Source organism: Astyanax mexicanus, chromosome 1 (genome assembly GCF_023375975.1).
Source record: "Astyanax mexicanus isolate ESR-SI-001 chromosome 1, AstMex3_surface, whole genome shotgun sequence".
In the NCBI taxonomy this organism is placed as follows: domain Eukaryota; kingdom Metazoa; phylum Chordata; class Actinopteri; order Characiformes; family Acestrorhamphidae; genus Astyanax; species Astyanax mexicanus.
Window position 1 is genome coordinate 76,817,401 of NC_064408.1, and position 15,750 is coordinate 76,833,150.

A 15,750-nucleotide genomic window follows, 5' to 3' on the forward strand; every position below is an offset into this window, starting at 1 on the left:
AGCTGCCCTTCAGCTGCTACAACCCTGCCAGTCTTAAGGTCATTTTTTCAACTGATATGATTCAATTCAATTCCTGATATTCCAAATTCGACCAGTCTGTATGTCAGACCACAGATTTAACGCCCACAGACTACAACTGCTGTTCAACAGGTCTTTTTGAAAGGGGAGGTTCAAGACTAACTGGTTTCAGAAGGGTTTGCTCAATACAAACAAAAGCCCTATCCGGACAAGGTTAGTTTCACACTTCTACTCAGTGATAAAACTTTTGCAAAACAGGATGAACCGAGTTTTTTGGCTTTCTCGGTCACGTGACATCGCGTTCAGTAACTCCTCCATTTCCACTTGTTGTTGTATTTATGCAGATCTCCATGGCAACGCGTACCCAAAGTGTAATTACGGTGCGTGGCAGTGGACAAATAGCTATTTTATTAAATGTCAGGTGAAAAAACGTATGAGAAAAACACGTAGATGGTCACAGAAAAAAATCACAGAGGACCCCCCACAAAAGAGAAAATTACCCCAGGACCCCCTGAGAAACTAATACCGTCCGGATAGGGCTAAACAGTGAAGGGAATAATTATTTGATCCCTTGCTGATTTTCTATGTTTGCCCACTACCAAAGACATAAACAGTCTATATTTGTAATGGTAGATTTGTTTTACCTGTGAGAAATAGAATATCAAAAATAAAATCCAGAAAATCACATTGTATTATTTATATAAATTTATTTGAGTTTTGCAGAGTGAAACAAGTATTTGATCCTTTTGGCAAACAAGACTTAATACTTGGTGGCAAGCACAGCAGTCAGGCATTTTTTTTTTGTAGTTGATGATGAGGTTTGTGCACAAGTCAGGAGGAAATTTAATCTACTCTTCTTTGCAGATCATCTCTAAATTAATAATATTTTGAGGCTTTTGCTTGGCAACTTCAGGATTAAGCTTCAGCTCCCAGCTTAAGTTTTCTATGGGGTTAAAGTCTGGAGACTAGCTAGTCCACTTCCTGACTATTATTTCCTACACTGTACATAAATATAGCTGGTTAAGCAGCTCTTTACCAGCACAGTGTATTGCCTTATGCCTATGATCGTAGTATACAGTGTCGAAATCACCAACCGGGCATTTTATTGCAACTGTGTTTATACCAGAGTTCTGTTATCTCTATAGTTTTGCATGTTTTCATCTTTTTCTGTGGATATTTTTTCATGGTAAAAATAACTGTATAAAATACTGTATACTACTCACCTCTGAAATTCATACATAAGGCACACCGTATTATAAGAAAAGGATTTTAAGTGCAAGAGTACTTATAATGCAAACAACACGGTATGTTTAACTGCAATGCCATTTGATAACTAATATATTTTTATAACTCCCTATAACTTGGATGTGATGTCTTTGTTATCTTCGATAATCTCAGATCTCCAGGGTAATTGGGAAGCAGCACATTTTTACGTCTCAAACCACACAATGCACCCAACCTACCTACATACATAACAGTGCTGCTCTGTTTAAACATTGTTTCTGTGTTCAGTGTGGTTTCCAGATATCAGCAGAATGCAGAGGTTGGAACCTCACCAGACCAATTTGGCTGTATTCAAATTACTTTAGCACAGAATGGCCAGGTCAGCTGCTCCTGCTCATCAGTTAGAGACTATCTTTCATATGCAGACACACACTATCCAATGTGACACCTGACACTTAACTAACACGTTTACACTTATTCAGAATAGAATACTGTCAGAGACAGGGAGACAAGCATGTTTATAATAAGATAGCATTTTCACATTATCACACACTGCAGACAAGCCACAGCAGTATGCATTATACTTACAGGAGATAATTACTAAATCATACCACAGTAACCAGTAAATGGTGAGACTTAAACACACAGGCTAGTAATATTGTGAATCTCTAATCATTATCAGTGTACAGATGAACATGAACATTTTACATGAGGAAACCCCCAGGGCCTTGATTCCCGAGAATTACACAAAAGTGCATGAATGTCCTATTCAGTTTATTTTTCTATAATTAAATGTTTCATTGATTGGAAATAAAAGAGGTAAAAGATATTTGATTGGTTAAAAGGAAATTGTCTGAACGGAACTAAAGGTTTAACATGTCAGATTAACTAATAGCACAATTAGGAATGGATCCATTAACAGACATGTATAAAGTACTAGAGACTGAGACTTGAGTAAAAGTACAAGTGCTCTATCCAAAAAGTGACTTGAGTAGAAGGTTTAGTAGAAAGTTTACTCCAAGTTCCACACTTATGTGGCAGTACTAAAATATTCAACATTTTTGTACTTAAGTTTTGCAAGTAGTTTAATGTATAATGTACTAATGAAGTACTGAAAGTAAAAAGTACAGTACAGTGTTATGTAGTTTTTACAGAAAGCAGTGGAAATGTAGTGAAATGCAGAGCGGGAGCAGCTTATAAGATCAGCTTAATCACCTGATTCACTCAATAATGAGGAGTGTCATCAAACCTGGTGACAGTGCAGAGCATTATTTAGTGATAATGTGGGTTTGGAATTATTTGTAATATTTTTCACAAATGTAAAGAGTATTCATGTAGCATATGAACAATGTATCAGAGTAAAAGTATCAACTTTGAATATTAAAATATGTAGTGAAGTAAAAGTGTAAAAAAAATTACTCCAGTAAGTACAGATACAGCATTTTAGTACTTAAGCACAGTAGTGAAGTATTTCTACATACTTTTTATACCTCTCTGCCCTCTAATCATTTTTTTATTTTCAGTGAGTAAGACCAATTTCATAAAAATTAAACATAATTCTGGAAGTTCTAGATTTATCACTGTGAATATGAATGGTTGTCTAAATAACACAAAAGCATCTCTGTGCCAGGCTAAAATGTTAATAAAATGCTCAAAATTTATGTCTGGCACAAACTTCAAATAAAATGTGGTTATTGTCTTTAAGAAACTTTCCCAGCTGGCCACCAACATCAATAGACGTTAATTTCTGGTTGAATGTTGGTCAGGATGTAAGATGACAGGAGTTTTACGTCAGATTAATGTCTAATACTGTTACGTGCCTGCAGATGTGTTTATGTTAAACCTTTAAGGGCCTTTAAGAGCCTAACCAATCCACTAATAACTAAATTATTTTTCATGATCCTTTAAAGGGGGCCTCTTCTTAGGAGTTTTTCTAATAAAAAAGGGCCAAAAACATCATAAAGATTCATAAAAAGCATTAAATTAATACATGCTTTCTAAATTGTTCCCATTTTCTCACCAATTTGAAATGCCAATTATCTAATCCTCATTCATATAAACTCCCATGATCACTAGCTTTTTAAATTCACACAAGCAGCATTTTCAGAAATATCCCTGTCCACATGGAAGCGCCATACCAGTCAAAAACGCTGAAATGAACAGGGATTCTCTAGATCATAGGTCGGCAATAGGCTGCCCGTGGGCCAGATGTGCCCCGCAAGCATGAAACATCCGGCCTGTGAGGTTTTTGAACTATAACAAACGATAATAAAAAAAAATTATAATGTGAGCCACTTGTTTATACTGATTACAACACACCTGATCAAACTAACATTAATCAATTAACAGTTAGCTTATCAACTAACTATCTGCCCTCGCTGAGGAGAGCTGAGTGATGCAGCAGGAAAACTAGCATTACAGTGTTACTCCAACACCACAGAGCTAACCCTGCTAACTGAAGAACAGTCTAAAACACTACACAAAAAAAGGCTTAATGTGCGTTTTCAGAAAGCTCCGTTTTCCCCGTCCACACGGATTCGCTGGAAGCGGACAATCGCCACCTTGGAAGTCGTTTTCAAAAAGCTCCGTTTCCAGTGACCGAAAACGGCGTTTTCGTGTGGACGAAAGGCCAAAAAAAAAGTCTTTTGAAAAATACCCGGCTTCGTGTGGACAGGACCTCAGACTCTGGCTGCTGATGGCCTTTCAAAACCCCTGTTTTCTCTAATTATCTTTCTTCACACAAGTGTAAGAAACACAGTCTAGCTCCATGTCATAATGTACAAAATGTTTTATAGCATTAGTGGTTTGTCTTAAAACATTGATGAAGTTTTACTTGATCAAACTCGATACAAGATTTTACTTGATCTTTTGCCAAATGAGCTAATGCAATAGTTCAAGAAAAACAGAATAATTCACAGAGAAATTTGGTGAGATGTGTTTTAAAAACTTGTTTTAAAATGTTCTAATGGGAAATGCAGACACTTGTGAAATTGAATCACTGTAGAACAGCAAGGCCTTCCGGATAAACCTACTGACCCTGAACACGTGTTAACGTAGCTGAACATCTGACCCATATCGTTGAGAAAGCAAAGCAGGCGAGCTGTAACATCACACGCACACTTAAATATGATGGACCCAAATTGCTGCAAGAAGTGCTTGAAGTTTGATCCCTCTAACGCAGTGCCAGGGCTACAGGATAGCAGTAAGCTTGAACTAATGGCATGTCTCAACACACACCTATCCGTTAACATTTACTTTTATTAAAAAACAATAGCTGCATTGTAAATCAGTGATTTCCACAGCATGACCATAACTAATTATGACAAAGTTTAATTTTTTGAGCTGTATAGTTAGGTTATAGAACTTAAAACCTTTAGGAGCCTTATACTTCAGTGTAAACAACAGCTAAAGTATAAGTCACTGAGCTACAAGATATAGTAATGAGTAAAGGAAATCTAAACTAGTGGACATTGAAGGGGTTAATAAACACTGTGTGTGCATGAGTGTGTATGTATGTGTTACCTCAGTGTCAACTGTTGTGCTTCCTGTAGTTTTATCCCTTTTCCTTTTGTGGGTGAATAAACTCCAAAATTGCCTCCATAAGAAGGATGCCACTAAGCACACACTACCCACAATCCAAACGTCCTTATCCCGCAAGAAGTTCTCCATGCCAACCACAGCCTCAAACACAGCGGCCTGTCCAAGCCTGCCTCCGCCCTCAAACTTCTTCTTTAATGGGACCTTTAATTCCCTCTCTCTCTCTCTCGTTTCACTCGGTCTCTCTCACTCACTCTTTTTTTCTTCACTCGCCCTTAACAGCGGTACGGTTGTTGACATCAGCAGTGTGACTAAGCCACTGATTACGAAAGACAAGCTGGAGAGAGCACCCCCCACCCCCTCCTGCCAGCCCCGGCCCACCCCCTCCTCCCCATAAGGAGCACAGGACCTGTCACTCAGACGAGAGAGGGACAGGTGGAAATTTGGCTCCGGTCAACACAAGCCAGTGTATCCTTTAACATTAGACACAGCACTTAATATGCTCAATCATTCTCCTTACTTCTGACATGTGTGCATACACACGTGCACAAAAACACACACACACACACACACACACACAGATGCATGCACACATAGCCACCAAGGTGATCAAAAATTTAAATTCTTGTTGATTATAAAAATCTGAAAATTCTACCAGTATTCACGTTAAGAATATCAAGACCATGTCCATATCAGAGAGAGATAAAAGCTCAGTTAGAATTGTATTTATATTTTTTATTTTATTTAATCTATATTATTTTTATATTATTATTTATTATAAAACATGTATTGCAAGATGTAGCCATAGCAATAATACAATCAACAGAAAATACTTTTCTTTTCTTTTCTTTTTTTTACCTTATTAACTAACAAAAATTAAGGAAAAAGAGAGAGAAAAAGGAGACTGGAGCGTTGTGTGCATTTCAACACAGTATTTGAAAAAGGCGATTGAAAAAGGGCCCTTAAAAGCCTTTCACCATAAACCCCAAAGGATTCAAATGATCACAAAACCAAGATCTCACAGTCTTTCCAGCCATCCCAGCCTACTTTAAAGCTAGATTCTTAAGTCCAGAGATCAAATTACAGGCTTTCTTATTACCTAAATAGTCCAAGTTTGGGTCCCATATTTTAAAGAATAAATAAGGTTTGTCTTTTAGAGCAGAGGAAAATGCTTCAAAAGTAATAATACTTGTTACAGATTGTTGCCATTGATTAACTGATGGAACCCTGTCTGTTATCAGTAAACTTTGCATTAGTCCATGAGAGAGCACAAAGTGAGAATTATATTTACTGCCGTGGTGTAAATTTCAAATACTTTCCGCATGATTAGGGGGCGCAAAATGGCAAAACAACCCCTATTCTCCCATAATGTAGCATAACCCTTGTGTGGTGTTCATATTTTTGTTACTTGTTTACTTTGTTACTTGTATTTAATTCAGCAAAATTAAGCAATTTTACATTAAAATGCTTTACACATGCTTGCTTCACCTAAATTGCAAGAAATATGAACAGCTTACATGGTTAATATTTGCCCTTTACCTTTCTTATGTTACATTTCTTTCAAAAAGTGCTACTCTTTTTTTTATTAGTTTTTTAATAAAATGTAAAAGAAAGTGAATTTTACTTAAGATATGAGTAGAAAATTTGTTTAGTTTCAAATTTACAAATAAATCAATGTTTATTAGCCCTTGGCCAAACATACTCTATGTAATATAAATGTGTGTGTGTGGGGGGGGGGTGTACAGTGTGTGTTTATCAAAAATGTGTTTTGATATATGTTTTTCACAAAAAAATGAGCCAATGCCAATGAATTTGAGCTAGAAAAAATATTTTTTTAGTATCATTTGATTAAAAATGACCCGAACACCACACAAGGGTTAAAGAATTGTTCCGATTTTTGGACATGGGCCCTGTTTGCTTGTTTGTTTGTATGTTTGTTTATTACTAAAATCAGAGAATAAAAGCTTTTAACATTTAAACAGGCATGTAACATTTTTACTCTGCTATAATAGTTGTACAGTTTCTGCCGTAATAAAGTCTGAAATAGTTTGGTGGGTAATTGTATATGTAATTTTATATGAGACAAAATGACCTATGAATAAATAATAAATAAATAGATAGGGATATAACAGTGCAATAAATTGTCAAGTCAAGTAGTTAAATTGTCAATACTGCATATGTACAGTACACACAGAGGATTAAAATTGCATTATTCTCCTTCCCAAAGTTACAAAAAAATGATAGTACTAAAGTACAGCAAAAATATATATAAATAATAAAACAATGAGAGATACAAAATGTACAATACAACAAGGTCACAGATATAGACATACAGGAGACAAGAGACACAAGAAAATAGTGCAATATTATCTTGTATATCACATTCGCTATTAATTTCTTTCTAGTGTTTTTTTTTTTCATTTAAATTTGTTTTTTGAATTCATTCTACATATATTTAATGCCCAACTGTTTCAATGAACATTTTAATAATAAAGAAAATTTCTGCAGTAAATGCTTTTAAGAGATCTTGAGAAGTTTTACGCTTGATATTGAAACATTTCTGTGAGTTATTGACTGCGTTCCTTCATTTAAGATTTAGATTTGCTCTACTCATTTATGGATCACCATTGCCACTCCAGCTTACCCCAGAGTCATGGATGGAGCTTCACGGATGCAGTAAATTACACATTTTCACCCTTAGATACTTGTGACCTTGTCACTGTTGTCTTTTCTCAGAGGACATTTGGTAGGTTTTCAGAAGCCCACACCTCGTCTTTGGAGATCTGACCCAGTCTTCTAAACCTTTTCAAAAGTCACTCAGATGGCTGTGTTTTTAAATTCTACCACTTAACAGGTGGTCACTGTTATTCACTATATATCAGTGGTTTTAATTTTCTGGCTCATCAATGTGTGCAGGTTGATGGTGCGTAAGTAAACACCGATGTAAGCATGAGTGCCCTTTAAAATAGCTGAATTCACTAATTAGAAGGGGTATTTGGACACTTATACTGGGCATACATGCTCATAATCTGCTGGGCATGCCACACACTCCAGCTATTCAAGCTTGGCCAATCACAGACGAAGTCTGGCTAGAAGTGATATTCTGCTAATATGAAGAGTCCTACATGTGTGTGTACAGAATTCAGAATATCAGAATACGCACATTGACGTGTACATCCGTGCTGTGACTCAACAGACAATAAGGAGTAAAACTGACAAGACATTATAGCCACACCCAGTAAAAGTCCAGGTTATGTCTGAACACAATACAGTGACAAGTAGATGACAGCTGACAAAATGACATTATTTACACACATTTAACACTCCTTAACAAAAAATTATTCACCAACCAAATTAATTAAATGAAACCTCATATGAATGTAATGTAAACCTTGTGTGAATGTAATGTATGCAAAACAGTAATTTTAATTGAATGGATGGAGCTTCACAGTCCAGTAAATTATACCTGAGATACTTGAGTCTGACCTAGTGTTATAAACATTATAATTTGACCTTTGTAAAAGTCACTCATATGGTTATGTTTTTAAATCCCACCACTTAATAAGTTGTCACAAACTTAGACATAGGGCCCCCAGATTGGTTATAACCAACTGGTTATACATTGAATACAATGACACTTCTTGGAATGCCCCCAAGCAGGCCTCTCCCACAAGTTGCTGCCAGTAGCCAGCCAGGTTTGTGATAACTGCAGCTGGCAAAACATGAAACTTCAGCAATCATGAAGCAAAGTTATCCACCAGAAAGTCAGAAAAGAAAGGAGAGTAAGGAAGAAGAACAAAAGAGAATACAATATATTTTGCTTTAGGCCCTAAAATGCCTTGAAACGGCCCTGTCTGTAGATTCTGCACAGTCATATATTGCTAAAGCTGGCGTCCCACACATAATCTGGATTCACTGCTAAAGATGATATGGTTGCAGTTTGTAACAGTCTAGGATTATCGTTCATGACTCCACTGCAAACGAATGCAGAGATGGCTGGCTGACGGATGGCCTAGATGTAGTTGAAATTACCACTTCTCTCAGTTCAATGATGCGCCCCCTCTTAAAGTTAATGTGCTTCTTTGATGCATGTTTAGGAGTCATCCATTTCTCACCAAGAGTTGCGCTACCCAAAAGTAGCCTCTGGGAGCCTTTCATAGAGCAGCAGGGAAAGCACTCTTACATTCATTTATGGCAAGACACAGGGTCTAATCAGACCACACCTGTAATCATTTACATATTTGTTTGAGACATAACTGCATGCCAAGTTTTGCAGCAACCTGGGGTTATTTTTTAGTGTGTGTGCATGTATGTGTGTATAAGAAATATGAAATATGAGATGTATAACATGCTTAGGTGTGTAGTGCATAATGTAAAAAAGTGATTGTGGAACACAATGATGTGCAAATTGTGTAGTTATACCTGTGCAAGTATAATAACAGTGTAGGAGGTATTAACAAACATGGACATTTTATATTATGGATAGACAGCCCTCCCTATCTTGAAAGTCCAGAACCAGGTTTTATTCCCTTTATTGATGCTAAGAAGGTAGAATGCAAATAGAACTACACCCACAAACCATAACAGCAAAACAGCTCCCTCTAGTGGGGTGCTTTTTACAGCACATTCAAAACTGTGCACCAACATGCACACTTCACCATTCCTCCCATTAAATATATATATACTTTTGGGTTCATTTAATGTCAGTGATGTGTTTAGTACTGTGCACCCAGAACATATGTGTGTCAGAAAGATACCTCAACATGTTTGAGCTCCCAGTAGCAGCGCAGAGTTTCCACACGCTCCAGGTGTCTGAAGAAAGCCAGGCGGTTTGCACTCGACCCCGTACCTGTAAACCCATCTTCATCTGCTGATCGACCACTCAGACATGCGGCGGTCAGTGATTCAGTGTTTTCTGCTTTTAAACAACCACACTCAGTCTCCCTTTCTCCAGCACTCCTGTCCACACTGCAGAGAGAGAGAAAGAGAGAGAGAGAGAGAGAGAGAATCATAAGAAATCATTATCAACTGAACAGGACCTACCTAATTAGGTGAAGATGAAATAAAATAAATTAAGCACTTTAAATTCTTTAATTTTTTCAAAAATCGACAGTGCGTCTTATGTATGAATTTTACCAGTCAGGTAGTAAGGAGCAGAAAAGCTTCTTCACTGAACTGCAGCGTTATACAGGAGTTTCATTGAAGTTTTCCAGCAGTATTAGCATCAGCCGCTAACCGCACTAAGCGCTAGCTCTTTGACCGTCCAGAAGTGAGTTTTATCAGCCTGTAGCCTGCTGGTAACCCCGGCTAGCACTGCTGGAGCAACCTTAGCTTTACCCACTAGCGGTTAGCTGCTAATGCTAATGCTTCAGCTTTAGTGGAAATCTGGAAGCTTACTGTAAATAAACGGAAGCACTTTGCTCACCCAAATAAACAGTTTTCAGGAGAAATCTGTGTAGATTAACATCCAGCACTCGTTTGACTTGTCTGACTCAGACTCATCTGAAATGTTTTTTTTTTTAAGAATTACAGTTTTGTTTAGTTAGCTTAGGTTTCCTGCTGAATTAGAAGGAAAACTTAGCGACATCCTGTTCCTTACTAGTGTCGAAAAATCCGGAGTGCCTTATGTATGAAAATAGACCAGAAAATAGATGTTTATTGATAGCGCCCCTTATAACCCGGTGCGTCTATAGTGCGAATTGCGAAAAATACTGTACCTTAAATTACAAACAGTGTTTTAGTTCTGCATCTCAGTTTGGCCAACAGTGAGCTTGTTTACTGTTTCATCTCTAAGTTAGAACTTCCTCTGTCACATGATGTTCAGACTGTGTGGATTTTGACTACAAAGCACTGAGGGCTTGCTGGGATTTGAACTCATAAGGGTGAGTTCAACCTTTGTGCTCAAGCAGTTAGGCTGTTGTGCCACTCTAAAGATCTTTTTAAAAAATACATTTAAAGTTTTAAAAAAAATGCAATTAAGTAAAATCTATTAAGCTGAATGCAAAATTGACTGTGGTACATTTTTTATCGGAGCCTGTTCTATTTTCTGCAGTGTCAGATTTCTTTGTGTAAGAGCCATGTTTACAGAGCACACCGGTGTCTGGGTAAAGGTTCCACTATGTTAAAAATAATTACTGTTGTATATGGAAAATCTACATAATTACACAGTCCTGAGTCTGTTTTCCTTTCTGTTCTTTCTTGGACACAGATGTGTACATAGGTCAGCCCTCCATAGTCGGGTGTAAAAGAAAAGGAATGTAGTAATAATGTAGTATTAATATAGTAAGACATTTATGCAATAAAAAATAAGCCTCCTCCTTTACAAAAAAGTTTAATAACCCAACATAAAAAATTGTTTGAGAATTTATTTCAGAACAAATAGCTGTTCATTAGAACACTAGAACATGTCCACAGTCTGAACATCAGGAACATGTTTTCAGAACACAAACAGCATTCCAGACCGTACAGACATCCAGTCCCCTTTCAAAAGCTTAATATGCGTCATAGTGCCGGGTCAATTAGGCATGAATGTGATCCCTTTTGATACTGCACACGTAACAATGTAGCATCCCAAAGTAAAAGTACACAGGAAAGAATGGAATAGACTCTTTGGTGCTCCATCAACAAAGCATTCACTGAGTGCCACTCTATTTTTAGCTCCACGTAATCCTCAATCAGGTCTGGTGCCTCTGGCCTACAGGGGACATGAAATAGTTAAGTGATGGTCTTCTGTTCCCTTCTCAAAGCAGCTGTTCTTAAGACTCAGCGCCCTCCATTAAAATTCATCTAGGTTTTGCATCTGCAGTGGACCGCTCCCAGTCTTTAAACGACCTCACAGTTGATGTCTGAAGCCCAAGAGCCCCTGGTGATAAGAGGCCCTTGGGCAGTGGGCCCACTGTCCCAGTCAATCATCCATCACTGGATTTAGCACCCCCTTATTTATTTTCAATATCGCACACATACTATGTAAATATACAACATTTAGCACACCTGTCACACAGGAACCTTTAAATCTACAAAAAAAAAGAAACATCAAAACTTTCAGTGGAAGTCAGTTTTAAAACGATTTTATTAGTAGGCATTCTTAAGGATTTCTATTATTCCATTTATATTGAAATTTTAATACAGTGAAAAATAAATGACATTTAGATTATGACAAAATATAAAAAGAAAAAATAAAGACTCAAAAATAGAACGACAATTTAGCATGACAACAATACATATTTATATACACTTTAACCTTCTGGGTATGCAAAGGTCACTGCAGGGCAGTGTGTGTGTGGGGGAGTGTATGTGCTGTATTAATGATCATCATTTCATCTTTCTTGGAGCCATGTTCCAGGGTTTTAATTAAAAGGCTTTGAGGTGCTTATCCCATGGTAATGAAAGATAAACTGTTTCCCTTTCAGCACATTCTCCCTTATGTAAGCTATTTCTCTCTCCAAGTCTCTCTCTTCTCTCTCTCTCTCCCCGGAGGTTTCAAACACTTGGAAATGGGGAAGGGTATGATGTTTATGGGAGAATCTTGTTGTGCAAAGTACATTCTTTATGCTGGTAATTTGTGCTGGCAACTGTGTTAATAACTACACTATTAATTAAGCTTTATTTTTATACAGAGATACATTGAGGGTGACATTCATTTTAATGTAGCCAAGAATATTAAAAGTCAAGGGTTAAGAGTCAAGGATTAAAAATAAAATAAAAATAACAGAAGAAAGAAACAAAGTTAAAAACATTAAGAATAAATAAAATGCATAATTAAAATAAGATGATCACATTAAGATTTGATTAATGAGATAAGAAAAGGTTTTACACAACAAAACAAAAATTTGCAAAAGGTCTAAGACGTTAGTCTATTAACTAAAATTATAAAAACAATCAGTACTACTAACAAAAAATAAGCACTTAAGACTTAAGATTAATATTAGAAATTAAACAAACCAAAAAGTAAATAACATTTTAAACAGAATGACAAAACCTAAAATCTAAAGTAAACGTAATTAAGTAAAACACATGATTCAACCACTAGAGCATGTCTAATTACCATTGTTTACAGATTATCCATATGAACAAAAGTATTGGGACACCTACTCATTACAGCTAAATGAGCTTATATTATATCCCATTGTAAACCCATAGGCATTAATATGCAGCTCTTACATCATGTGTGGACCAATTCATTGATCAGCAGAGCGTCTGAGAATTATTCAGAGAACCGCTCTGTAACTTTATGTGATTGTACACTTGGTGGGTGAGTTCCTGTGGCCTCTAAATACTTCCACTTTTTTTTTAGTAATACCACTCACAGCTGGTGGTGGAATATCTAGGATGGAAGACATTTCACAAACTGACTTGCAGAAGTGCATCCTATTACAGAAGCACACTGGAGTTCAGTGAGCTCTATGGAACCAGTTATTCTTTCACTAATGTTTGTAAAGTCTGAGTGCACGGCTAGGTGCTTTTAGTGTATGTGTTTAAAAAAAAAACAAGTCTCTAAAGAGCTCTTTCTGATCTCTTATTTCCTTATAAGCAGCATGTGGACCCTTATTTTACATGTAGTCATAAATAATTACAGGTGTGTTTACAGACTACTGTAACCTGAGAGATGATTAGATCCAGCCTTAATCTGAGAGGAAGTCACAGCCAGGGTTAAATAATGTTTGATCTGCTAATTCGTTCTGAACATTACAGGGATTTACATCAACCCAAGCTTAAATGTCAACCTTCAACAGGGCCCGAAGTGTGAGCAATATAATAACCTTTTACTCTGATGTTATTTTGGAGACTTGAATAATGTTTAAAAGCATAGCATTGATGCATGTCCACTAAACCATTAGAGAGGATGTCAGATGACATAGCATATATGTGATTAGCGGTGATAATTAGCTTCATGCTCAGTGAGGGGCTCAGCAGGATCTTTACAGTATGCAGAGAAAGCACACAAGGAATTACAGCACTATTTCATCTTCATTAATTTTGACTGACAGTTTGAACTTGCTAGCATATGGTTGGACAGAGGTTAGAAAAGTGGAGACAGGTCAGATCGCTTCAAAGCGGACTCTATCTATAGCTCTTGGCTCCGAAATCTTAGCTGAGACCCACCAGCACAGATTTGCTGATATTAAAAGTCTGTATGTTAAGAAACTTAGATAATAAAATAAAAATTGTAATTAATAAAGATCATAATTGCCTTTATTTTCACATGGTCACAAGTACCAGGGAAATTAGCCATCAACCCAACCCTTCCAATACGGTTAATTCCAAACTAGACAAGAGCATGGGGTTACACACTGAGAAACAGTATGTCCCCAAAAATATATGTATTTATCTCAGTTAACAGGAGAAGACATATACCGCCTTCTAGTTATGTTGGTGCACATTAACAGAACCACAAACATAAATTTACCACCGGGAAACACAAACTCAAACTAATTATTGTTTGAGTTAGGGGAGTCAGTAAAAGAAAACAGTGCTTGCATGCTTCTTACATTTCTACAGGGTAATATCACTCACATAAAACTCATATTTTGCTCTTTGTTCATTTGTTTCATTTGCAGTCATTGTAAATATATTGTAAATATAATATACACTGACACCACATAAATCACAATGTACATACGAGCTCCAGAGTTGTAGGCATTAGCTTCCAATGTGGAAACTGAATGTCTCTTAGGACCAGATAAAATAAATGACTGTTTTGTTTTGTTTTAATGTATTATTATTGGGCGTTGTTTTTTGCAACATTCTAAAAATAATTATTTCAACACAATACCACAATAAACAAATAAATTAATGAAAGAATGAATGAACAAATAAAAGCTTAAACCTAGATAAATATTTTTCAGCCTTCAAATGTACTGCAGCCCCGTCCAACAGCAGACTTGATTCAGTTCAGTGGGGTCAGTGCAAAGAACCCTGTTTAACATCTTTGTGTTTATTTGTAGATATTGTGTATCTTTTTATATCTGTTTTATATCTGTAGCTACAACTATGACTGCAATTTGATTGGCAGAGAAGCATTCTAATAGTGCTATCACTGCTATAGAGCTATCAGAGAGAGAGAATGTCTCCAATGCTAGACCTCTTGTTCTCTTGTTTCATTATCATCACTTGCACAGCTGCTGAATGCAAAATGGTACAGTATGAAATTACATGAATCTACTTGTGCGCACGCACACACATACACACACATACACACACACACATATATAATGCCCTCCTCAAATTAACATTCATGTGTATTTTATTTGCATGACAAAATTACAACACCTGGTATGTTGACTGTGTATATGTGTCTAAGAGAGAGAGAGAAAAAGAGAGAGAGAGATAATTGTCAAGCAAAAAGTCTCGGACACACACACACACACAGACACTGAGTATAGAAAGGTAGGCAGTTCTTTACTTACACTTGGTTAATTTTCTTCTCGTTTCCTCCCATCTCTGACAGAACCTTGTTTTTTCCTCTTGTCTCCTTTATTTGTCTCCTCTTTCTCTTTATTCTTCCCTCTCTTCTTCACGCCACCTCTCAGTCCACAGCCAGTGGACTCGAAGTGATCAGAGAAGAGGTTTGTACTCTGCAGGTTTGGAGTGGTGAACTGAAGTGCAAGTGAATGAGAGCAGGCAGAGTCAGAGGAGTGTGTGGATGGGGTGATGTGAGGATGGGAAACAGGGGGAGGAGTGTCTGTTATTGTCGGTCATGTGGAATTTGGGCACCATGTGTTCTTTGCAGATCAAGGCAGTGAAACCCTGCAGCAGGAGGGCTTACAGTTATTGGTGCAGGCTAGAATCACTTCTAAAATAATGTACTCAATATGTACTCTATTCACAAGTACACAGATATATAAATATGTTTTTACAATGTTACAATATATTCAAACTGTAGACATCCTCTAATTTTATATGTTTATATATAAACCTTTTGGTTCTGTATGTTATTTCCCCTTATTTCTTTTAATCTCTTCATATTCATAT

The 15,750-nt window shown here is 36.8% G+C and overlaps 1 protein-coding gene across 2 annotated transcripts in view; it reads right to left on the reverse strand.

Annotated features, from left to right (window-relative positions):
• mylk4b (myosin light chain kinase family, member 4b) overlaps positions 1-15,422 on the reverse strand; it is a 33,985-nt gene extending 18,563 nt beyond the window's left edge. The window contains exons 1-2 of one of the 2 annotated variants that reach the window (XM_007258180.4): positions 15,186-15,422; positions 9,537-9,747 (exon numbers count right to left, since the gene is read on the reverse strand). In XM_007258180.4, coding sequence (XP_007258242.2) covers positions 9,537-9,747; positions 15,186-15,217 — 243 coding nt within the window. In that variant the 5' untranslated portion in view covers positions 15,218-15,422. Of the gene's footprint in view, positions 1-4,764; positions 5,085-9,536; positions 9,748-15,185 lie in introns of those variants that run through there. The other variant, XM_007258181.4, reaches the window with a different exon arrangement.
• Positions 15,423-15,750: the final 328 nt, after the last annotated feature.